The sequence below is a fragment of the Carcharodon carcharias genome, chromosome 15 (assembly GCF_017639515.1).
Source record: "Carcharodon carcharias isolate sCarCar2 chromosome 15, sCarCar2.pri, whole genome shotgun sequence".
Classification (NCBI taxonomy): domain Eukaryota; kingdom Metazoa; phylum Chordata; class Chondrichthyes; order Lamniformes; family Lamnidae; genus Carcharodon; species Carcharodon carcharias.
The window spans coordinates 9,843,934-9,869,026 of record NC_054481.1 but is presented as its reverse complement, the minus strand read 5'-3'; the positions used below and the strand labels follow the sequence as shown (position 1 = coordinate 9,869,026).

The window sequence follows — 25,093 nt, the reverse complement described above, 5'->3', positions numbered from 1 at the left end:
CCCTGTTACACCCACTTTTCATTCCAGGGAGTCAGAAGTGGGATACATTTGGACCCGCCGACCATGGAAACTGATCATAGGTGGCCATGGGGGCAGACGAGTGCCAAGGTTTGAATTAATTCCAGTTGAATACAATACAGTTCCAAGGGCCAAGCTACATCTCGATTTTGAGATTGTCATTCGCATATTCAAACCCCTCCCTAACCCTGTAATCTCTGCCGGCCCTACTTTTGAAATAACAATGAGTACTACAAATGGCTACTATAAAAAACATGACGTGTGGTATGCAGGATACTAATAGAAAATGCTTTGTAATGATAATATATAGTACTGGCAACATGATGATATGCTCCTTGTAATGGACAGCATAGTAATAGCATACAGGTTACTGTTTAACATGTGATAGTAAAAAATACATTGTTCATGGACCATGAAGATTTCAGTTTGATGTTTGTTCTCTGTTCAGTTAGTGAATCTCTGGTGATAGGGATGCTGAAATCTGCCATAACACTAAACCCTATAGATCGTGTGGGAGGGAGGGGAGTTGAATGAATAAACTTTGAAATTGTCTATTAGAAGCGCTGAAGTTTTGTTTAAAAGATGTACTGTACGTAAAAAATTGCATCCGAACCCATTAACAGAACATGTGCTCTGGAAAATTAACGCCATTGGGATTATTGAGAAGCAGATACTTTGTTCGTGAAATTTTGTAAACACTGTTCCTTCCATGTCTAGCACAAGGTTAAACTCAAGCTGGAACAAACCCCTGTTCCACTTTAAAATTTCTTATTGTCATTTCATGGGATTCGTGTGTCATTGACAGGGTCAGCATTTGTTGCTCATCCATAATTACCCTTGAAAAGGTGGTGGTGAGCCACCTTTTTGAAAGTTTCAGCCCGTCTGGTGTAAGTACACCTACAGTTAAGAAGGGAGTTTCACGATTTTGATCCAGTGACAGTGAAGGAATGGTGATATAGTTCCTCCTGAGACCCCCGGATGCCAGTCTTCAGCCAATGGTCAAAATATTGACAGTTAAAAAAATGCTAACACAATATGTATGCAAAATGGAGTTTTGCTATAAATACATCTATGTATCTATTACTGATAAGACTGTATGAAATAGAAGCTGGAATCGGCCATTTGGCCCATCGGGTCTAATCTTTAGCTGCCATTAAATAAGATCATGGCTGATCTGATTGTGGCCTTAAATCCACATTCCTGCCAGTTTCCCATAAGCCTTGACTCCCTTGTCAATCAAAAATCTAACTCGGCTTTGAATATATTCAAGACCTTACCTCCACTGCTCTTTGTGGAAGAGAATTCCAAACACATACATCTAACGATCCTCAGAGAGAAGAAATTCCTCCTCGTCTCTGTTTTAAATGGGAGATGCCTTATTTTGAAACTGCCCCCTAGTTCTAGATTACCCCACAAGAAGAAACATCCTCTCAGCATCTTCCCTGTCAAGCCCCCTCAGAATCTGCTCTCCCCTCCCCAGCTCTCTCCCCTTCCCCCAGCTCCCTCCCTGTCAGGAAGAAATAAGAATTATCATACTGTTATTGGAATTTATTGTAAAATAGTGGTATCTGTGTCTATATGTATCTGTGTGTGTGTATGTGTGTGTGAGAGAGACTTAATTGGATTAACGGCAGCTGATCTGAAAGTTTTGATGTAAACATGGTAAACATGGTGGAAGTTTGGAATGTAATGCGTAAAAGGACATTCACATTTTTAAATAAATCAGACTAGAATGTTTTCAATAGAGGGAGTGAAATGTTCACCTAGCCAGGTGAGGTTCAGAAACAGTTCACTTTCCCCAAAGATTACTGGTAAAATTTAGTATTATGAGAGATTTTTATTATCAGAAAGGTAAAGTCCAAAGACATAGTGAAACAATGGGAATTTGCATTCAAAGAGGAAAATATGTATAAAGGAGCAAAGGCTGTGTGTAAGGATAGGCACTTTAAAGACCTTACAAGTGTGAAAAGCCTTCAGCATCTATACCTCAAGCTGCTGTCTTCAAAGAACTGAAGTTAAGAAAACTCACTCTGAATTCGACTGATTCAGGGTATCGTGTTTCTTTGCCTGGGTCTTTTGAAATCTATGGGTCTTACTGTTGCCTTAACAAAAGTCTAACAGGGATTCAGATTAATTAGGGGATTTAGAAGTTATTATAGTAGTAATTTGTACACATATGTGTGTGCTTAAAAATCATATTTCTTGTTAATAAATGTTTAATCTAGTTTTGTTCAAACCTGTAAGACTTGGCGGTCTTATTACTAGTGATTTTGTATAAATTTCAAGGTGCATCTCGAAATTTATACAAATCGCAAAACAAGTTGTGGCAGTTGTTTCAAGTTTCTCTTTGGGATTTGAACAACTCAGCATTTACCATCAGCTGTGCCATAACATCCCCCCAGCTCTCTCTCTCTCTCTCCCATGCTCTCTCTTCCCCTCCCCCCCCCCCTCCATTGAAGAAGCTCTGAAGGGTCATACAGACTCAAAACGTTAACTCCGTTTCTCTCTCCACAAATGCTGCCAGATTCTGCTTTAATTTCAGCTTTCCAGCAGCCGCAGTATTTTGCTTTTATCCCCTCAGAATCTTATATGCTTCAATAAGACCTCTTATTCTTTTTAAACTCCAAAGAGCATAGGTTCAACCTGCTCAAGATCATTAACATATATTTCAGCCTTTCCTCATTAACGAACCAATATTTCCGCATTTGACGCTTAGTTTCCACATTTAATATTACATCCCCTTCGTTCCAGTCTGATCAATTCTACGCATGCGCAGACAATTTCCTGCTTTCGGGGGCGGGGTTTCTGCTGCGTGGCTGCGCGATGACGTAGCCGGCCCGCTCGGCCGGTTGGTTCGCGCGCCGTGCGCGGCAAGGGAGGCGGGACCGTCGTCAGGGAGCGGGCCTGGGGCTTGCAGAGCGTACCCGCCGTCAGTGGCTGGATTAGCGAATGTAAACACGGAGGAGGAAACGGAAACGGGGTTGGGGTCGGGGTCGGGGTCGGGGTCGGTGGGGGGGGAGAGTGAGGCGTCAGTGATGGGGGAGCGCGGCTTGGGGGAGGGAAGAGCGAGAGGGGGTAGAGATTGAGGGGGGGGGGTAGAGAGCAATGGAGGAGAGAGGTTGAATGAGGTGAGGAGAGGGACCAAGATCCAGCGGGAGGGAGCTGGGGTGGAGATCAAGGGAGGTAGAGAACAAGGGGGAGAGGGAAGGGGCAAAGAGCTGGGGGAGAGGGTGGCGGGTAGGGGGAGGGAGAGGGAGGAAAGTGTGTGAGAGGATGGGGAGGGAGAGTGGGGAGGGGGAGAGGGTAGGGTGGGGTGGGGGAGGGGGAGAGGGTAGGGTGGGGTGGGGAGGGGGAGAGGGTAGGGTGGGGTGGGGGAGAGGGTAGGGTGGGGGAGGGGGAGAGGGTGGGGTGGGGGAGGGGGAGAGGGTGGGGTGGGGGAGGGGGAGAGGGTGGGGGAGGGGGAGAGGGTAGGGTGGGGTGGGGGAGGGGGAGAGGGTAGGGTGGGGGAGAGGGTGGGGTGGGGGAGGGAGAGGGTGGGGAGGGAGGAGGGGGTGAGAGGAGGGCTGAGGGAGGGAGGAGGGGGTGAGAGAGGAGGGGTGAGGGAGGGAGGAGGGGTGAGGGAGGGAGGAGGGGTGAGGGAGGGAGGAGGGGTGAGGGAGGGAGGAGGGGGTGAGGGAGGGGTGAGGGAGGGAGGAGGGGTGAGGGAGGGAGGAGGGGGTGAGAGAGGAGGGGGTGAGAGAGGAGGGGGTGAGAGAGGAGGGGTGAGAGAGGAGGGGTGAGGGAGGGAGGAGGGGGTGAGAGAGGAGGGGTGAGGGAGGGAGGAGGGGGTGAGAGAGGAGGGGTGAGGGAGGGAGGAGGGGGTGAGAGAGGAGGGGTGAGGGAGGGAGGAGGGGGTGAGAGAGGAGGGGTGAGGGAGGGAGGAGGGGGTGAGAGAGGAGGGGTGAGGGAGGGAGGAGGGGGTGAGAGAGGAGGGGTGAGGGAGGGAGGAGGGGGTGAGAGAGGAGGGGTGAGGGAGGGAGGAGGGGGTGAGAGAGGAGGGGTGAGGGAGGGAGGAGGGGGTGAGAGAGGAGGGGTGAGGGAGGGAAGAGGGGGGTGAGGGAGGGAGAAGGGGTGAGAGAGGGGGGTGAGGGAGGGAGGAGGGGGGTGAGGGAGGGAGGAGGGGGTGGGGGGAGGGAGGGGTAGGGGTCAGAGAGGGAGGAGAGCATAGTGGGGAGAGAGGGACGGTGAGGAGAGCATGGGGGAGAGTGCAAGGGGCTAGAGAGTGACGGGGAGAGAGTGAGGAAGGAGAACGTGATAGTGTGTGACGGGGTAAGTGAGGGAAGAGTGGGAGGGGCTAGAGAGCGATGGGAGAGAGAGGGAAGAAAGCACAACGGCGTGGGAGGGGTGGGAGAGAGCGACAGTAGGGATGGGAGAGAGTGACGCAGTGGAGAGGGTGACAGGAGGGGGGGGAGAGAGTGAGGGGGGAGGCAGGAGAGAGCAAGGAATGGGGAGAGCGTGAGGAGTGGGGAGAAAGAGCACTTGGGACTTGTGCAAAGGACTGAAAATTTTTGATGAAGGGCCTTTACCTGAAATGTCAACTAGACTGACTTTTGGGCTGCTGATGAGGCATTCTGATCAGTTGGAAGAGAAAAGGGGCTGGAGGCCAAGTATTGGCCTTTGAGAAATGTCACATAGATTTGTTTTTGGATTTTTCTTGCAGTTGCCCAATGCAATTTTTCTTTCAGGTGATCGGCTCTGCCAAAATGTTCTTTTGCATTGAAAGGTTTGATGCCCACATTAACTAAGAGTGATCTGCTGGGGTCATAGAAAAGAAGAGCATTTGTTGAGGGAAATTTTGACCAGCATGGATAAGCCCAGAATAGGTGAGAAAAGAAATGGTCATCATTGTGAGTTCTGCTGAGTCTCTGTAATGTAATTAAAATCTGTTTGCAGGATTCTGATAGTCTATTGCATAGGGCATCTTAATTTATTGTTGTAGATAGCTATTTGATACATCTGTATGTGCCATCTGTTTTTGTAAAATTATTACAGCATTATCGTGATGCACTTTTATCCCCGCTGCTTTCCGGGAGTTGACCATGTGAAATGTTTAGCTCCCTTTCTGTGGCATTCACCTGTTATTTGGTGTGACAGTCATGTTGTTTTACTCCTTTAAATCAATTCCTGTCTTACTGTGTTTCAGGTTCAGTGAAAATGCTGCCAAGGAATGCCTTATCTTAATGGAACATAGTTCCATCTAATTCATTAATATGTTTTGTAGCAGGGAATTATTGATGACCCCTTCAGTATGAAATTGTTCTAGGCAATGAATGTTTCTTCAGCTTAAAAGTGAGAGAACTTGCACAGGACAGCTCCTCTATTGTTTGTGTAAAGAATTAATAACATTAATCTGGTTTAATTTTTGAAAATTCATCGAGAGGTGATTAACAAGCCTTCAATTTTCAAGATTTCAACATTATGTTCAGCTTCCCAATAAAATGTTATGTTGAACCATTTACATTTCTCCAGGCACGAATTTAAAAGCACTAAAAAACACTATTGTGCAACACGCCATTTTTTTCCCTTTCATATCACTATTTCCCCACACTCCTCTTGAAGATAATCATCACCTTTCTAGAGTGCGGTTCCACAGGGACTGGTCACTTTGCTAACCTTGCTCATGTGGGAATGTGATCATCACAGGTACTGAAGACATTTAACGTAGAGGCACACTATTATTCCTACCTTCTCAGGGCATCTAGAGATTGGAAATAAATGTGGCATTGTCAGTATTGCCCATATCTTGAATGAGAGAGATGTGCATCCTGGGAGTTCCCATTGACCAGAAACTGAACTGTTCTAATCATATAAATGCTCTAGCTACAAGAGCAGGTCAGAGGCTGGGAATCCTGTTGCAAGTAACTCACCTGACTCCCCAAACCCTGTCCATGTCTCCAAGGCATAAGTCAGGTGTGCGATGGAATACTCTGCACTTGCCTGGATGAGAGCAGCTCCAACATTCAAGAAGCTTGACACCTCCCAGAACAAAGCAGCCTACATGATTAGCACCCGATCCACCTCTTTCTGTATTCACTCCCTCCATCACTGATGCATAGTGTGTACCATCTAAAAGATGCATTGAGGCAACTCTGCAAGGCTCCTTTGACAGCACCTTCCAAACCTGCGATCTCTACCACCTAGAAGGCAGTAGATGCACGGGAACATCATCACCTGCAAGTTCCTCTCCAATCTGCAAACTATCTTGATTTGGAACTATATTGCCATTCCTTCACTGTCACTGGGTTAAAATCCTGGAACTCCCTCCCTAATAGCACATTGGGTGTACCAGCACCACGTGGACTACAGCAGTTCAAGAAGGCAGCTCACCACCACCTTTTCGAGGGCAATTAGGGATGAACAATAAGCACTGCTTAGCCAGAGATTCCCACATCCCATGAAAGAATAAAAAACAAATCACAGAATTTTGGTCGTATTAGTAAGCATTCACCTGCAGAGGACTTTACAGCTGAGCATAGTCCTGTTGTTTTCTGGTGTCCATGCATGCACAATTCCATCAAGTGCTGCTGTATAACAATCTGAAGTGTGGGCCCTTGCTGATATTTTTTTTCTCTCCCCAGTCTAATGTGTGCTGTAGCCAACCATGAGACTTATCAATGTCCCAGCTGAGATTTGCTAATTTTGCAAGACTAGGGATTTAACTTCAGAATTTTCTTGATGGTATGGCTGAGATAATAACCACTACTGTGCCTCCGTTGGAGCTTATTTCTTCTCTCTGGTGTGCATTTTATTGTAATTTTAGTTTTGCTGCCCTTTATCCTCCTACATGGTTCTCCCAAGCTCACTAGGTTGGCTAGACACCTATTCCCCAATGTTCTAATGATGCTTAACAAACATATGAGCATCTGGATGCATTGACTTTGCGTTTTTCTGTGGAAGCAGATTTCCAATGGTAGATTTGCTGTTTGGCTAACCTGAATTCATGGCATTCTATGTTCTAGGATATTCTCTGCGATTTAAAAAAATCTTAAACTCTTTTAAATATTTTCCTCTCGTTAACCTGCTGGGAAAACGATTGCTTTGATTGATAACTCAAAGATGTATTTTGCCTGTGGCAGAATTTCACTGCAGTGAAATCGCTCAACATTTAAGCTAAATTTTAAAAAGTTGTTTTAACTTGCATTAGCCTCCCTTTTTTGCCATACAGACAAGGTGAAATACATTGGTAGCTTAAGACATTTAAAGTGTATGCACTTTCCTTTTGGTTTTGTTTTGTTAAGTTGTGCTTAAACTCATTGCATTTCTTAATCTTGAACCTGTTTCAGAGTCTGTGTGGCAGCGTCCATATGTGAACATCTTCAAACACTTCAAATTGGAAGAATGGAAGAAATCAGCAAAAGAAGGGGATGTCACAGCTGTTATGGTACTATTTGATTTCCTATTGGAAATATTTTGCCACCTCCGCAGATACCAGCAGCCCTCTGGTAATTTTTCCATGTAGGTGTTTTTTTGTGTGTGAACTGAGACAGTAAGTTTTTACCTGATTTTAAAAGGATGAAGACGGTACAGTGCATGCAAGCACCAAAGTAGGAGGTGTATTTGGGGAAGTCTGAGGATGTTAAGGCCCGTTCGATCTTCACTTGAGTAATTTCCCTGACTCCCATTACCTGATTGGTGGGCAGTACTGGGAATTCTACTGCACAGCTGGAAATGAGTGAAAACCGGTTTCTGGCATAGTTGGGATGGTGGGGAGCCAGGACAAGGGAAGTCCAAGGCCACTATATGAGGCCTGAATTAGCACAGTTGATCTTCCTGGCCCACGAGGAAACCTAAAATAAAAATGTTCACACTTGAACTGTGTCAGTGCTCCAACATGCACGTGCATTTGTTTTTAAAAATCTTTGTGCACAATAACATCTTCAGTTAATGAAGGTAAACAAGGGGACATTGTTCTATAAAGGATGCTTAATCCTTACTTTTAATAAGAAGTACATCTCGATCAATTTTTGACCACAGTAATGTGCTTAAACAGAGGAACACTTGATAAATTCTGTGTAGGGTAGCAGAGAGATGATTGCAACCATAATTGCAGATAGTTTAAGGAGTTAATCTTGAGCTTGCAGGTTTAATTGATGGATGTTTATTCTGGATTCTTTGCTAGGATAAAACCCTGAAGTGCACGGTGTATCGTATCAGAGGCCCCATCCCTCCTGGTAACTACATTCAGTTACCAAAAACTAGCACTCAATCCCTTGGACTAGTTGGTCGCTACGTCTATCTCCTCTTCAAACCAATTGTATCCAAATACTTTGTGGTTCACTTTGATACAGTCACTGAGGTATGTAATGATTAGTGCCTTCATTTGTTGCAGGACTGTTCCTTTAACAGAATGATCTAACGCAGGAACTGAAGAGTTTGTATTAATGTTCATAGGTTAAAGCTGCAATGTTTGCTAAGATCATTCAGCCAATTAAACTGCACCACTGTAATTCAGTAGTATGTTTGGTTGTTACTGGTGATAATGGTGCAAAATGGGCATCGGGACCTGGTGGAGAACCATTTGTTTTTTTCTATTCATTCACGGGCTATAGGCTTTGCTGGCTGGGCCAGCATTTTATTGCCCAACCCTAGTTGCCCTTGAGTAGGTGGTGGTGCATTGCCTTCTTGAATCGCTGCAGTCCATGTGGTGTAGGTGTAGCCACAGTCCTGTTAGGAAGGAGTTCCAGGATTTTAACGCTATGCTGATTGAAGCCAAAGAAGCTTTAGACTTAAATAGGCTCTTCAACTACTGTAATCAGTCAGGTTTAAATGTGTTTGAATATTCATTGTATTTCCTATGAGTTATTCAAAATTCATTTTTTTTATCACCAATATGGTCTACTTACTCTTCTTTGCCTGAAGGCACTGACAAATGACTGGCAGTGTTGACAATTTGTTACAGTCCCATGTAAGCCTGTATCCTGAATTTTAGATGGGGGTCATTGCTACTGAGTCAGTTCTATTCACGCTTTCTGCACACTTTTCAACAGTGATCACTGGACAGCAATTAAGATCAGGAACACTAGCAGGCCCACCATATGAACTAAGTTTGACATCCCTGTTCTAGGAAGAGCTCAGAATTTTGTGAAGAGATTACAAAGTTAATGAATGATGGAAATCTAGTAGATACTTAAATTAATAGAACAAAATTGAGCTTTCAGTTTCCTTGTTAACAAAACAAATCTTAAATCCTTTTTAAGTACTTTTCGCAGAATCACACAGTGCAGAAGAAGCCCTTCGGCCATCGAGTCTGCACCGACACGTGAGAAACACCTGACCTACCTACCTAATCCCATTTACCAGCACTTGGCCCATAGATTTTTCAATTAAATAACTTCACAGATATTTCCTTTAGATTATTGATGATACATTTGAAGGAGCAAGCTTGCAAACACGTGAAGGTAATTTCTTTAAGTATATTTATGTTTCCTACTTAACTTGCCTTTCTGCTCTTGGTGTGTCATTTCTCAACTAAGACTGGGCACTGCTGCCATGTCTGCATGAAGGAGTGTATGAGCACAAAAAAGAATTTGACCTGTGTTCGTAGACAGGAGTTGCTGATATAAGACTTGCAGGCACCAGCATGAATCTAGTAGCTCTGCAGTACATTACTCCAAAAGCATTTATCTTCTTGGCATAAGCCAATTACTTGAATTTTGATCTTGGTCTCTAATTCTAAGTGAAGTGCCTGTCTGGGGATTGAGGAGAGCAATTGATTGGACTGTGCAACTTTCTGTTATAGGACTCATTCATTGTAATATTTCTGTGAATTGTTAAATCTATCTCTCTCCAGGGGAGTCAAGTCATTCGGATTTCATTCTCCAACCTCTTCAAGGAGTTCAAATCCACAGCCACGTGGCTCCAGTTCCCCTTTGTTTGTGGTGCTGTGGAAGGCTCTGTGTATAATACCACTGCAAAGACTGCAAAGCAAGGTACCCTGGGCAGAGTATTCTGTATGCTCACTGTTCTTTCCTTCATTATATCAGCACCTCAGTTGCTCATCTTTGGAAAAGGCACCAGTTTATTGAACAAACTGCCAGAACATTGTGTAACTGTACTTTTATTTGCATATTTTATTCTATGACCACTTTACTTCAAGGTACAGTAATAGAACAGTTCGGTGTCTGAGAGCTTATGACTGTGTCTCTACAAAAGAAAATATGAGTGGACCATGTAGAAACAGAAATATCCGGAGTCCAAAATCTTCCTTCACAAATACTACTTCCAATTCAATAAAATTAAACTGCCTATGAGGACCTCAGATTTTTATTTTATAGACTATGGGTTACATTGTGACACTTTCTTCCCCCCTCATAGTTTTCATGTCCTTTGCGTACAATATTCTCCAGCTTATTCTCAGATCTGTCACCAGGACACTTGAACTGCTTGATGCCATCTAGATTACACCACTGTTGTGTGTGTATATCCCTTTCATTGGTCCCTATGGGAAAGCACCATGCCTGCACTTCATATCTTATTGGTGGCACAGCCAAGGTCACAAACTCTCGGGGTGTGAAATAGCAGGGTGAACCAGTGTCCGTTCACACTATTGTTGAGCTTGTTGGCTCTTTCAACTCTGCTGCTTTGATTTGACTTGTTTGAGCAAGATTTTGCTTTTTGGTTATTATTTGTTCTATTTCCTTGTTTTTTCAGTTTTTCATGTTTGCTTCACTCCAAGGTGCAGGCAAAGCAAATTACTTGGCGCTGCGCAGCTTTGTTTAGTTTGCCTAATGTCTGGCTCCTTCTAATTGCACCTTTTAATTGGAAACTTGCTGAAAGGACAGATTGCAGTGCAATCAGTGATTCATTGTGATGCTTACAAGTCAAATTAATTTGCTTCTTTCCAATAATCCTAATAAAATTAAACATTCATATTAATTTTACAGCACCCATTTGACATTCCTGAACCACAGTGAGTAAATTTATAGAGGGTCATTTGTTTTGAAGCTACATCTCTGGAAAAACACGAGGCCATTGCCACTCTTACTGAATTAAGGCTACGATTCATATTGAATCCATGTTTTTCTCACATGATCTCAGTATGCAGGGAAACTTTGTGTCACTGAGAAGGTGGTGGCTGTAGGACTTCAGTGATGCACATTAATTTTTTCATATTACTTTTAATACCTGTGGTGTCATATTCCATTTAGTATCACAGTGCACTGATTTGGTGCTAACTTCACTGAGATTGTAAGTTTGCATCTGACCATGGCAAATTTTGAATTTAAATCTAATAAACCATGTGGAGTGGCATCAGAAAAAATGACCAGAGGAGTTGTCTGGCTTTTTGTGTATCAACCTAATTGGTTTATCAGTGCCTTTCAGAGAAAGGGACTGCTACTTCTACCCAGTCTGGCATACATGCAAGTGGTAATGTTCTCTTAAATAGCCTAGCGATTCATTCAGTTGAACAGCTGAACGCCTATGAAGCTGTTCAGGTCTTTAAATAAATAAGGATGGACAGTAGCTTTTCCAGCATTGTCCACATCCTGAAAAGATTTTAAAAATTATGTTTGGTTTGAAAATACACAAGTTGTCTGACTTATTTGGTTCTGTGTTTAAATTTATCTGCTGTAAGTCCTGTGATGTGTTTCTGAAGATGGTATGATTGTGAGCTAAGTTCCTGTTTTTTTATATAAAAGTACCTTTTTTCCATCTCTTTATCTGAATCCTTTGTTCTTTTGATGCTTGTAAATTAGTTATTTTAGAGGAGAAATAATAATTACCATTACTACTAGTTACAGATTTTATCAAGTAGGAGTATTCATCTAATTATTTGGGATAATGCATGTAATCTTTTCCTTTACTTCTGTATACAGACCTGGTAGGCCTTGCACCTCCTGGTGTGAAGTGGACATGCCTGATGATGGACCTGCAGTATCTTCTGTCATTTTATCTGAACCGACACTACAGCCATCTGAAGAGTATTAAGCTCTGCTCCAATATGTTTGTTAAGAATATATTCACCAGTGACCTGGTATTTGAGCCAAGTAAGTGATCACATTGCTTTCAAGGACTAAGTTAGGTGGACATTGATCTTGGTGTGATCTAACATTCATAGAATGCATAGACCTAACTACACAATATATGTGTGGAAATGGTTGGTATTTGGTCAGGTTTGAGAGTCGTATACAAGAAAATAGGGCCGAATGAAGAAAAATTAATAAATTCATGATCATTACTGACAAAGGCAATTTGACTCAGCTTAGTTTACCTATCCAAAACAATCCTCAATTCTCCTCCCATTTAATTTTCGATTGTTCCTTAAATAATTCCAGCCTTTTTTTGCCTTCACTACACTTCATTGGATGTATGTTGTCCACCACGTGTGCAAAGAAGGATTTGCTGATATCCTTCCTAAAGTTACTTTTTACTAGTTATCCTATTCTTACCATTTAATGTAACATTCCAGCTTATTCTTTTTTCAGTCCTTTAAGTATCTTGTATACCTCTAGGATCAGACCTCAGACTCTTTGAGTTGAAAAGCTTTATTTCCTCCAGTCTTTAATCATAACTCAGACTTTTGAGTCTGTTGTTTGAATCATTCTTTGCTTGTATGTCTCCCTTGAGGCTTAGCAACCAGAACTGGACATGGCACTTGAGATATGTCACAGTTTGGTTGTAACTTGTTATCCCACATTGTTTGGATGTAGCCCCTTCCAGGTTCATCCTTAGCTGTTTTCATTAAGTGCAAGATTTTATATTTGTTTGCAATAAATTTTGCCTATTTTTCTGATTGCTCTTAATTATTTAACTAATTCTGTAATTTCTGACCCTGATTCTACAATTCCATTGCCACTTCTAGTTTGCTACGATATGCAAATTTGACCATTTTGCATTTGGGGATGTTCGCTGATGATTGCGCAATGTTCAGCACCATTTGTGACTCCTCAGATGCTGAAGCAGTCCATGTCCAAATGCAGCAAGACCTGGACAATATCCAAATTTGGGCTGACAAGTGGCAAGTAACATTTGTGCCACACAAGTGCCCGGACAATAACCATCTCCAACAAGAGAGAATCTAACCATCGTCCCATGACGTTCAATGCATTATCATCACTGAATCCCCCACTATCAACATCCTGGGGTTTACCATTGACTAGAAACTGAACTGGACTAGCCATATAAATACTGTAGCTACAAGAGCAGGTCAGAGGCTAGGAATTCTGCGATGAATACCTCACCTCCTGACTTTCCAAAGCCTGTCCATCATCTACAAGGTACAAGTCAGGAGTGTAACGGAATACTCCCCACTTGTCTGGATGAGTATAGCTCCCAGAACACTCAAGAAGCTTGATACGGTCCAGGACAAAGCTGCCCTCTATATTGCTACCATATCCACAAATACTCACTCCCTCCACCAGCAGTGCACAGTAGCAGCAGTGTGTACCATCTACAAGATGCACTGCTGGAATTCACCAAGGCTCCTTAGACAGCACCTTCCAAACCCACGACCATTACCATCTGGAAGGACAAGGGCAGCAGATAGATGGGAACGCCACTACCTGGAAGTTCCCCTCCAGATCACTCGCCATCCTGACTTGGAAATATATCGCTGTTCCTTCACTATCGCTGGGTCAAAATCCTGGAATTCCCTTCCTAAAAGCACTGTGGGCTGCAGCAGCTCACCACCACCTTCTCAAAGGAAACTAGGGATGGGCAATAAATGCTGGCCCAGCCAGCGAAGCCTACATCCCATGAGTGAATATAAAATAAAATTTGAATCCCATTCGTTAATATAAATTAGAAACAGTTTGTGTTTTGTAGTTCATATTTTTTCATTGATTTTTACAATAAAATAAGCAGAATTAATTTTAATACATCTTCCCAGAAAATTGCTTTTTAAATTATTGTTATTTTAAAAGCAAGAAAAATGAATGCCATCACCCCTCCTCATTACTCTTTCTTGGTCCACCCAAATGGTATTGTCCCCATATGGTTTTGAAATAGCCCAGCTCATCAGTTTCTCCTCCAGTCCTTGTTTGTTTTTCCCTTGGCTTGCAATGAAATTTCAGTCAGCTGTATGTTTGCTGATGACATCCAACTCTTTGCTATCTTACTCCATCCATGATTGTGGCACTCAACTGTTTATATGACAGAGTTGTGGATGAGCCTAAATTTTCTCTAGCTTAATGTTGGTAAGACAGAAACCATCTTTTTTGCCCCCTGACAGAAACCATCCTATTTTAAGATATGTTACTTATGTTGATCCTGATGGTACGCAACATGAGTATGTGTTTTATCCTGAGCAAGGATCAACCCCAAATTCCATGAACCACCCAGTACTGCCTAGTTCCATTTCTAGATTGCTCTGCATTAATTCATACCTCATCTTCATTGCTGCTGAACCTTCCTTTCATATCTTTGTCACCTCCAGGTTTAACTTCTCCTGTAAGATAAAAGCAAAATACTGCGGATGCTGGATATCTGAATAAAAACAGAAAATGCTTTAAAAAATCAGGTCTGACAGCATCTGTGGAGAGAGAAACAGCTCTGACAAGGAGTCATACGGACTCGAGAAACAAAGAGAAACAACTCTGCCGTAGAGTCATATGGACTCAAAACGATGCTGAGAGACCTGCTGGATTTTTCCTGCATGTTCTGTTTTTATTAACTTCTCAAGTAATCTTTTTACTTGTATCCTGAGCTTCACTGTAGGCATTCAAACTTGCCAAAGGTCTGTCAGCTATATCTTATCCCATACTAACTATTGCTCACCTGTCACCTCTTTCACCAACCGTTGCAGCTTTTTGCCCTCAAATGCATTGATTTCAAACTCCATCTTGGTCTTCTCCAGCCTGAAGCTATGATCCCTTTCTCTGTTAGTGGCTGAGATTTCACCCATTACACTCCTGTAATCTAGAATTTTCTCTCAGAACCCATCTGTTATGCCACATTTTTTTCTTTATTCATTCATGAGATGTGAGTGTCGCAGGCAAGGTCAGCATTTGTTGCCCATCCCTAACTGCCCTTGAACTGACTGGCTTGCTAGGCTGTTTCAGAGGGCAGTTAAGAGTCAATCACATTACTGTGGGTGTGGAGTCACATGTAGGTGAGACCAGGTAAGGATAGCAGATTTCCTCCCCTAAAGGATATTAGTGAATCAGATGATGGTTTCATGATCACCAATACTGAGACTAGCTTTATATTCCAAATTTAATAATTGAATTTAAATTCCGCCTGCTGCTGTGGTGGGATTTTAACTCATTTTTTAATCTGCATTTTTTAGGTGTGACCGCCTTCAAGGTCAAGCGGGCAGGACTGGTGCTGCATGATGTCTCCCCAATGCCACGAGAAATGGCTTTCCTGGTTCCCAAAGGAGAAAATTGGCATGACATTTATGATTATATCAGGTCAGCTTCACTGTGCTTCAAGAGAGAATACTGCAATAGTAATCAGTGATGTCATATTTAAAGAAATTCAAATTATCTTAGCTCATTATCAGGTCTTTGGGGCATTTCTAAAATGTATATGTAATGGAATATTTCTGAAATAGTCACCTGTAGGTAAATACATCACCAATTTGTTTACAGCCAGGCTATGTTGGTTATGGAAGCAATAGTGACAAAAGCACTAGATTCCCTGCACTCCTCACTCTTCTTTGAATAGTGTGACGTGGTCTTTTATGGCCACCTGGGTAGGTGGGGAATGGGGGTGACACAGCTTTGGCTTAATGCTTCACCCAACAGAAAGCATCTCTGATGCTGGAGCACTTCTGCAGCCCTCACAGATTTGTCAGCTTAGCGTATAGCCCTGAAATTTCACACACTGGCATTGCACCCCACCATGTACACGCCAGCTTTCCTTAAATCTAGATAAGTGTTCCAAGCTATCTGTCAAAGGTCTATTCAGACAAAAATAGACACTGAGCTGAAGGAGGAGTTTTTATGAGGAGTGACCAAGAGATTAGTGAAAGAAGGGATTGAAAGAATTGGAGAAAAGTGGAGACGTGTTTATGTAAGAAATTTCAGAGTTTGGGGCCTTGGCTGAAAGCACAGCCACCTAAGGTGAAAGGTGGATAGCAAGAGGCTGAAGACAAAGGAACAGACCGGACTGAAGGATATTGCGGAGATATAGAGAAAAGTAAGACTGAGGAAGTGATTTCAAATCGTCGTTTGGTAGTAAAGATCTTGAATATTGCTGAAAACAAAGACAAGTTACCAAAGCTTTTTGTCTTGCAGTCATCGGGACAAATGTAAGAATGTTAAATTTCAAACAGAGACAATAATTTATACTACTGGAAAACGAGATTATGTGATTGTGCAGCACTTGCTGTACAATCCAGAGTGTGCTAATAGCTGCATTAACAACCAATTTAAGATAATCGGTCAAATTTATAATCTGGCTCGTTTATGCTTGCTAGAAGCAACTTACACTCATATGCAGGAACTCCTTCTCTGCAAAGTAAAAGAATATGTTAAAGCATTGTGCCATTTTTGAATGACCCAGGAGCTTGGGGAGCCTGTAGCTCCCCATTTTTTTTCTCCATGGCAATGCTTCGGCCAGTCAGAGTCAACATGCCAACCAATCAGCACCCTTTTCTCCTCTAGTTTAAGTTGTTGTGATTGTTTGAAATTTGAGATTCTTATGTCTGTGCTGATGAGTGCAAGATGAATGGCAGCATTTCTCTCTCTTCAGCAATATTGAAGTGATTTCAGTTCTGAATTGAGAATTTCATTTTGGACGTGTTGGGTGCCAGGAACCGATGTTGTTCAGCAAGGACAGGACTGGAAGACAAGTGGACTTTGGTGCCAAGCAAGATATGGAGATGAAAATCAGCAGACCTCACAATGAAGAGGTGTGGAGTTGGAACAGGATGCAAGGTTGTTAATAGTCTAGCTCAAACTGAAATAGTGGTAGAGGAAGAAAATGGAATTGGTTGCAAAACAAATGTCTGTGATAAAGGAATGAGTTTCAAAACCTCAGAATTTCCCATAGTGCTTTCTAGCTAATGAATTCATTTTCAAGTGCAGGCACCTTTGCTTTGTAGGCAAATGCAGCAGCTAGCTTGCACACAGCAAGGTTCCACAAAACATTGAGATGTTGATTGATAATTGTTAACCAGGAGACTGTTGTAACTCATTTGCATTTCTTTGAAAAGTGTCATGGAATCCTTTATGTATCTGAGCAGGCAAATTGGGTCCCTCATGAATACCCCATTTGAAAGATGGCACCTCTAGAGAAATAAGGGAGGTAATTTTAACCCCCAAAATGGGTGAATTTAGGCAAGTGGGACGTTAAAATTTTAACAATCCCAAACCCTACCCAACTTGAGTTGGATTTGCCCAATATGATATGGAGTATAGATCTGCCAGTGTTTATGCTCCAGATAAGCTTCCTCACATCCTATTTCATGTAAGCCCATCTACATACCCTTCTATTCCTCTCTTCCTCTTGTGCTTATCTAGCTTCACCCTAAGTGTATCAATGCAAAATAGATCTGGTAGCATCTTGTTTGGCTCCGTTACATCTAGCTTTGTATTGCAACATCTAGATTTTATCTGATTTTTATGCTTGACTCCAGGTTCCCATCAGATGGAGTTAAGATGCCATTCGACTCCATTCAAAAGGGACAGTCCAGCCCACACAAAAAAGGTTAGCAATGCAGTTAATGTGAGACGTAAAAACTTGTGAAAGACTTGAACAGCTTTTATTATGCATTATGCTTTTAATGTTTCTATTCTTGGCATAATTTCAAAACTGCAGCATTGGCAGCTCAAGACTGTACAACCTATGGCAATGCAAAGGACTGCAGGTTGATATTTGCAGAACCTATGGTAGGCTGCCAAGGATTTCTTCATTATACTTTATGAATGCCAATTGCACCTGCAAGATTTTTGAAATTTAATTGTTCACAATTTCATTCTAGACTGAAATAATAATTTATAGACATACCATTTATACTGATGTCTCTGATCCTGCAAGCCAGTCTCAAATGATGCATTTATATAGTCCAACCCACTTCTGCACACACAACCAGTCCTTTGCTGTCTTTGAGTCAGTCAAAAATATTTAATAATTTGTCCCTCAAACATCATCAAAGGCCAGCATCTCTTTCTGCTTCAATTTCAATTTGCATTTTCTTATTTGTAATCTTGCCTTATCTAGGACACCCAACACATTGCACTCCCATTAGAGCAAATCCACACACTGTGAGTGTCAGTAAGGCAGTCCAAGACCGAGTTTCCCTCATCCAGCAAATTACCAGCCCAGAGACGGTGAGTACCTGAAAAAAGTTGACACACTACTTACTCAAGGTTTTAAAGAACTTGCATTTATAGAGTGCCTTATCTCATCCTCAAGATGCCTAATGATTTCAGCAGATAACTTTTGAAGTACAGTTACTATACTTTGTATGAAAGAAACAGCTTGCATTTAAATAATTTTATGGTGTCAGGACATCTCAGAGCACTTCACAGCCAATGATGACCTTGTGAAATTAAGTCGTGTGTAGTGCAATGCAGCAAGCAGTGTGGGCAGAACAAGGTCAAACAGCATTGAGATAAATGTCCACTTAAGGAGTTTTAAATCATGTTGTTTGAGGGATAAATGTTCAAAAGGACAAAGTGGGAGGACTCTTTTTTTGTTTGAAAAGTGCCCCACAATTTTTTATGTCTATTTGTGAAGGAAGACTGGACCTTAATTTAACATTACTAAAAAAAAAAAGTAATCTCTGACAGCGCTTGCAGCATTGTCTGCACTAAAGTATCAGCTTGAATGATGTGCTCAAGTTCTGGAGCAGGATTTGAACCCAAAGCCTTTTGATTTATGCTAGAGTTCTGCTATTGAGCCAATGCTGACGCTACTGCAGCCAAACATGTCAGCCAGTTTATGTCCAGCAGGATCTCTCAATAATTGATATGTAATTGTTTTGGTGCTTTTTGGTTATTGGATGAATGATAACTAGGACACTCAGAAAACTTGCTATTCCTTAAATAGTGCCACAATATCACCTGACACCCACCTGAACAGGGAGACTTCCTTTGTTTGATATCTTATCCAAAATATACAATTTCCAACACTACAGCACATGCTCACTTTATGGATAATGTACAAAAAAAACTGATGTTTCGACATGCATGCAAGTTTACTCCACCCTCTTGGGGTTGATCAGAGATTTTCTGCTGCAGCTGGAAATTCTCAGAATTAAAGGGCATGAAGTACATTGTTTAACAAACAGAAGATTTTGACCTTTTAAACATTTACACATAACCGTATATATTGACGTATAACTCAACCTTTGAAGCCTCAAAAAATCCCTACAAAAACTACTTAAACGTTGAGTATAAAAGTAAGTTGCTGGCTTGGGCAAGGGTGGTCACCATTTTGAAATGCCATCGATATCAGATGCAAAGTGTAGGCGTGCATTAAACTCCTTCAGTCCAATTATAAGGCACTGGTAAGGAAAACATGCAATTGTGGGGTGAAAAATTGAGGCTGACTGCTAATGCAAGTACAACATGTCATGGCTGGAAAGGAGGATCAAGTTATACAGAGAGTCTGTAGAATTGGGGAGCTGTACGCGAATACCAATGGGTTTCATTTCCTTTGCAGTACTTTTAACATACAGATTGATTGCTTACATTTCGTTCTGTATTATTTTAATGTGGCAATTAGTTCATTTTGTTTTAAACAGGGGAGTGACAACATTAGCATTGAGCAGAGAAGAATTTATATAAACATTAACTGTTATGCTTAAAAAATAACAAAAATGAAATAAGTCTCCAAGTGTTTCCTCATGTAAACATACAAATTTTTATACTTGGGGAATCTAGTTAATATCAGGTTTTAGGAACATAGGAGCAAGAGTTGGGCATCAGCCCCTTAAACCTGTTCAGTGAAATCTTGGCTGATCGTTATCCTAACTCCATCCACCCATGTTGGTTTCTATAATCTATTAATATCATTTACTAGCAAAAAAATCTATCAATCTGAGATTTAAATTTATTAATGAAGCTAGTATATGCTGCTTTTTGTGGGAGATAGTTCCACCACCTCCACCGCCTTTTGTGTGAAGATGTGTTTCCTAACTTCTCTCTTGAATAACCTGGCTCTGATTTTAAGATTATGCCCCCTTGCCTTAGATTTCCCCAACAGCAAAAAGTTTCTCTCTAACCTACTAATTCCTTTCAAAATCCTAAAAACCTCAACCAAATCACCTCCTTAACCTTCTGTATTCCAGGGAATTCAAGCCTAGTTTATGTGCATAACTAATTGTAATTTAATAGTCTTTATTTATGTTGAACCTTATTGAATGTCTTTTGTAATTTTCCTTAATTTTAGTTGTGCTTGCAGTAGTTTCAGTTCATCAGCTGGGTTGGTCATCCATTAACCTTTGTTAAATTGCAGATTTCATGAGAGCATGCTATTCTCAAATCTTCCAAAATAATTATACTTAAAAACAAAACAAAACCTTTAAAATTATTTATTGAAGTTGAGAGCTCTTCAAATAAACTAAGAAATTATGCACTTTAGTTACTTGCTATATGCTTCAAGAGTTGCTTCCTGTTCCAGGCACCTTGTAGACGGAGATCTTCTCGGATCATTACGAGCATCCCAGAAATACACTTGGATACAACTGTATCGCCCCATCATGACAAAGATAACAGAGAACATGGGGATCAAACCACAGCTAAAAGTGATGAATGTATGAAAGTGGCTCCAGTGGATGATGGTGGAATTCATGTTTTTGCAGGTCAAAGTGGTAGAGTTGCAGTCCAAAAGTGTAGCAGTGATACAGAGGAGGTGAGCCATAAAACGCAGAAAAATTGCTTGTATTTTTATTACTATTATGTTTGGATGAACAACTTGAATTTTCATTTCAAGTCCAGAGCATAATTTGTGAAATGTTTGGTCACATCAAACCAAACAAACCTGCACAGAAATACGACCCAGCTACTCTGCTATCCACCTTCTCAGCCAAAGGATTGAGGAGAAGAGGAGGAAAATTGGCTCCTCCTTTGTCACTGATGCTTTGACATTGGCTGCAAGGAATCCTGAAGGTGTGGTCATCCATGGGCAGTTTTTAAAGGCTGGAGTTTTTATGTATATCGCTTGAGCAGTATCATTTGCCGCTCTGGAGGAGCCTCATATGAACAAGGAGCAGGTGTCGACCATTCAGCCCCTCGAGCCTGCTCCGCCATTTAATAAGATCATGGCTGACCTGATAGTAACCTGAAATCCCAAGTGCCTCTGATAACTTATCTCCCCCTTACCAAGAATCTGTTCACCTCTGCCTTAAAAATATTCAAAGACTCTGCTTCCACTGCCTTTTCAGGAAGAGAGTTCCAAAGACTCTCAACCCTCTGAGTGAAAAAAACTCACCTCATCTGTCTTAAATGGGTCATCCTTTATTTTTAAACAGTGACCCTTAGTTCTAGATTTTTCCACAAGAGGAAACATCTTCTCTACATCCACCCTGTCAAGACCTGTCAGGATCATCAGATTTGCTGCAGATAATATTGTTTCTCCTTTTTTGAAATGGAGAAGCTACTTCTTCGAATGAGATTGGAACCTCCGTGTGGAGAATCACAGCGAGCCTCTATTTATTCTGTATCACAGCATTTTTGCTACTGTGCTGCACCTCTCATTTTTTGTACATAAAGTGCACCAATTCAGTACATCATGTTTTAAAGCATCACTGCCTCCTTATTTTGGACATAAAGGTCTCATAGAAGCATAGAAAGTAGGAGCAGAAGTAGGCCATTCAGTCCCTCTAGCCTGCTCCGCCATTCAGTATGATCATGGCTGATCCTCTATCTCAATGCCATACTCCTGCTCTCTCCCCATAGCCCTTTATGCCATTAGCATCTAGAAATCTATTTCCTTCATAAGTATATTCAGTGACGTGGCCTCCACAACGTTCTGTGGTAGAGAATTCCACAGGTTCAGCACCCTCTGAAGATATTTCTCCACATCTCAGTCCTAAATGGCCTACCATATATCCTGAGACTGTGACCCCTTGTTCTAGACCCCCCCCCCCTCAGCCAGGGAAAACATCATCCTTGCATCTAGTCTGTCCGTCCCTGTCAGAATTTTGTACGTTCTTAGTTCTGTGTTGCATAATGTTTATGGCCATAATACCTTTGTTTTACAGCCTGTACGCACCAAGGTTCCTTCACCTACTAGGCTTCTTTGTCAGAAGTTCAAAGACCCTAAGGTAGGTCACTTAACCTGAAGGTTTTCTTCAGCCAACAGGACAGATCTTGTATCTGAAATATTTTAATTTTGGAAATTTTTACAGGGAATGAGAAAAGCAAAACTGCATTTTTAAGAAATATCCTTAGGAACACTACATATTCAATATGAATAATCTAATGGCACTCTTCAAAGCGTGTATGTGACTCTGAACAATATCTTTTTACTGCTTAAGCCTTATATTAACATGACTATTTTCCAGTGGCAGCCCTTCACGCCCCCAAAATAAACCATTGGTTTTTGGATCTATTTTAGAGTTTGACGCTGTTCCTTCTCTTGCATGTTATGCCTATTCCTGTTACATGTGGGATCATACATTAACCAATATTTTTACCTTTAGTGAACCTCTTCCACAGGACCCCAGTGTAAACGAGGTGTGGTTTTTCATTTAATTGTCTTGTTACAAATGATCTTTGTTCTGAGCAACTCGGGAGATGAAAATTAAAAAATATTCTATTTAAGTTGCTCCTATATATTTTAGGTTTAAATTTTATTGTATATTTATCCATTCTGCTCAATCCTATTTTTTACAGGGGCTGCAGCCAGACCCTATACTAAAACTAAAGAAGATTATTGGATATGGAGGGTGCACTGTGAAATGTGTAAGTCTGTTTTGAACCTAAAGATGTAGTGCAACATGGTGAAAATAGCTCTTTTTTTGCTTTTTGCCTTTTGCCTTTTCTGCTTTGCATTTTTTTTGTCTTGAGCTCATTTTTACCCATGCAAGCAAAGTCAAATATTGTGGAGAGGTTGCTAGCTGCCTTTTGTCACAGATGGCTTGCAGTTGCTGGCTAACAATTTAGAGAAAAAAACTAAATATAGGACATTTTAAATTGGGAAGCTACATTATGGAATGTTTTTCCTAGTAATTAAAGCATGATTTCTCCTACTTCAGAGAAAAATCTGCACAGATGTGATTTTTACTACATTGATGAGTAAGCCAAACTTACTGATGTTTGGCAAAAGATTAGTAATGCTATTTCAAAGGCAACTGTGGTAAATCTTAGTAAAGAAGAATTGTCTATTTTGAGATGAATTTACAGTGTCAGTAGTTATGGACCGCGATGGGAAAAGTGCACAGTTAATTCTAGCCCCACCTCTTCACAGTTTGCAACAATAGTTTAATTGTTTAATTTGCCCATAAATCTGGCCAATTGTCTATCTTTATGCCCAGCATAAAAAGACTCTAACCAGGCTTATTTCAGTAAACACAAAAGTAATTGATTTATTATAAAACAAGCAACTTTTTAGAAACAAGTTAATAAACTGGTTAACATACAAGTTGTAGTTTAGAATTGTAATGATTTTTCCCTTTTTAAAAAAAAAAACAGATATTCAAGCCCCCATACACTCACACACAAACACAAAACAGGACCAAACAAACAGTCCTCTGCAGAGGCTGGAGTATAGGAATGTTTCTTTTAAAATAGATAAAATTCGAAAAGATCTCAACGCTGTTGATGTAACAGAATTCTAATCACAATAGATCTGGAAGTTCTTTCAGATGGATTTTTTAGTAAAACTTGATGACTCTTTCTTATCACAACTTTGCAGACTTTTAAAAAAAATATGAATTATTCTGATGAGACGTTTCTGAGGAAAGTTTAACTCACTCTAGACCACATGTAACACAAAGGTGGGGCAGAGTGAGGGAAAGAGAGAGTCATCGTTGTCTTGCAGCTTTCTCCCAAGGCATGAGCGCACTGACTGAGAGTCAAAGAATCAAATGTTCAGCGAATACTTCTACCAGGCCAGTAGGCAACAACAGTTTTTTGTTAATTTCGATATACAAAGTATCTCTCCCCTCTCCAGCTGTTCCCCACTAGACATCTATCTTGACCTGTGGTTTTTTGAAGAATGGCATATTCGTAGCTCCAAATTAATCTTGCAGATTTTTAAAATAACTCAGGAGGAAGAATGTCCAAAATTCAGTGTCCTTCAAATTTTCCAAAAACAGGTTCCTCTCATGGTGAAATAGTACAAGTGATTCCATGCACTGTACATGGGAAAAGTCTTGTGCATTTGGTATAAGTTTTTGGAGTCTAGAGTACATCTGTTGAGGCATAGTCAGATAAGGCAAAAGAAATGTGTAGCTGTTGATTTCTTTTGTAAAGTATGCTGTTTCTAGTATTACAGTATTTTGATATTGAGATATAGGTTTCTTCCAGAAGTGGTGAAATAGATCTTTGGGTATAGGTGATGGCAGATTTAAAACAAAAACAAGTTTTTTTGAATCGGTGTTCATGATGCTGTCGCAATAAGTATCTCTAGAAGGTTTGTGCCCAGTACAATTCTGAACAAATAGAAGCAAAAACCTTTTTTGCATTTTTTTCACAAATCATTTGAGCATTAAAATTTAACTTGTGTTAACCTAACACTGCATTTATCTTAAATAGATATAAAATGACTGGCATTGTTTCCTGTTAATTGTATTTTAACATCCTTAATAGAACTTGGCCCCGGGAGAAGTGTTTATGTTCCACAGCAGTAATTTCTGTTATTTAGCTACAGAACTGGGGCTGATTTGATTTTCTTTTATTGTAATGCTTCCACATCTTCCCATATCCCAGAAGATATAAATAATTTCGGGTAGGAAAGAAGAGAGCTTTGAGTTTGTGCAATCTGGTAACCTCCCTGAAAATAGAAATATTTACACCTTTCCACCTGCACCAGAATCACTCGGTTATCTCACTGAATTGGAGATCGATGGACTGTAAAGGTGGTTTTAATTATTTTTTAAAGGGATAATTTCCTCCCTTTTCCTTTCTGATCTTCTATCTGCACCATGGACCAACCTTGTGCTGAGACAGGGAGGCAATCTGCTGCAAGGGTTCTTTAAGTG

The 25,093-nt window shown here is 41.1% G+C and overlaps 1 protein-coding gene across 2 annotated transcripts in view; it reads left to right on the top strand.

Annotated features, from left to right (window-relative positions):
* The first annotated feature begins 2,870 nt into the window (after positions 1-2,870).
* Positions 2,871-25,093, top strand: part of wdr90 (WD repeat domain 90) — a 77,051-nt gene continuing 54,828 nt past the window's right edge. The window contains exons 1-12 of one of the 2 annotated variants that reach the window (XM_041207107.1): positions 2,871-2,969; positions 4,743-4,880; positions 7,341-7,438; positions 8,177-8,353; positions 9,848-9,986; positions 11,874-12,044; positions 15,284-15,407; positions 17,579-17,649; positions 18,163-18,272; positions 20,569-20,799; positions 22,151-22,213; positions 22,785-22,853. In XM_041207107.1, the coding sequence (XP_041063041.1) occupies positions 4,862-4,880; positions 7,341-7,438; positions 8,177-8,353; positions 9,848-9,986; positions 11,874-12,044; positions 15,284-15,407; positions 17,579-17,649; positions 18,163-18,272; positions 20,569-20,799; positions 22,151-22,213; positions 22,785-22,853 (1,272 nt within the window). In that variant the 5' untranslated portion in view covers positions 2,871-2,969; positions 4,743-4,861. Of the gene's footprint in view, positions 2,970-4,546; positions 4,881-7,340; positions 7,439-8,176; positions 8,354-9,847; positions 9,987-11,873; positions 12,045-15,283; positions 15,408-17,578; positions 17,650-18,162; positions 18,273-20,568; positions 20,800-22,150; positions 22,214-22,784; positions 22,854-25,093 lie in introns of those variants that run through there. The other variant, XM_041207106.1, reaches the window with a different exon arrangement.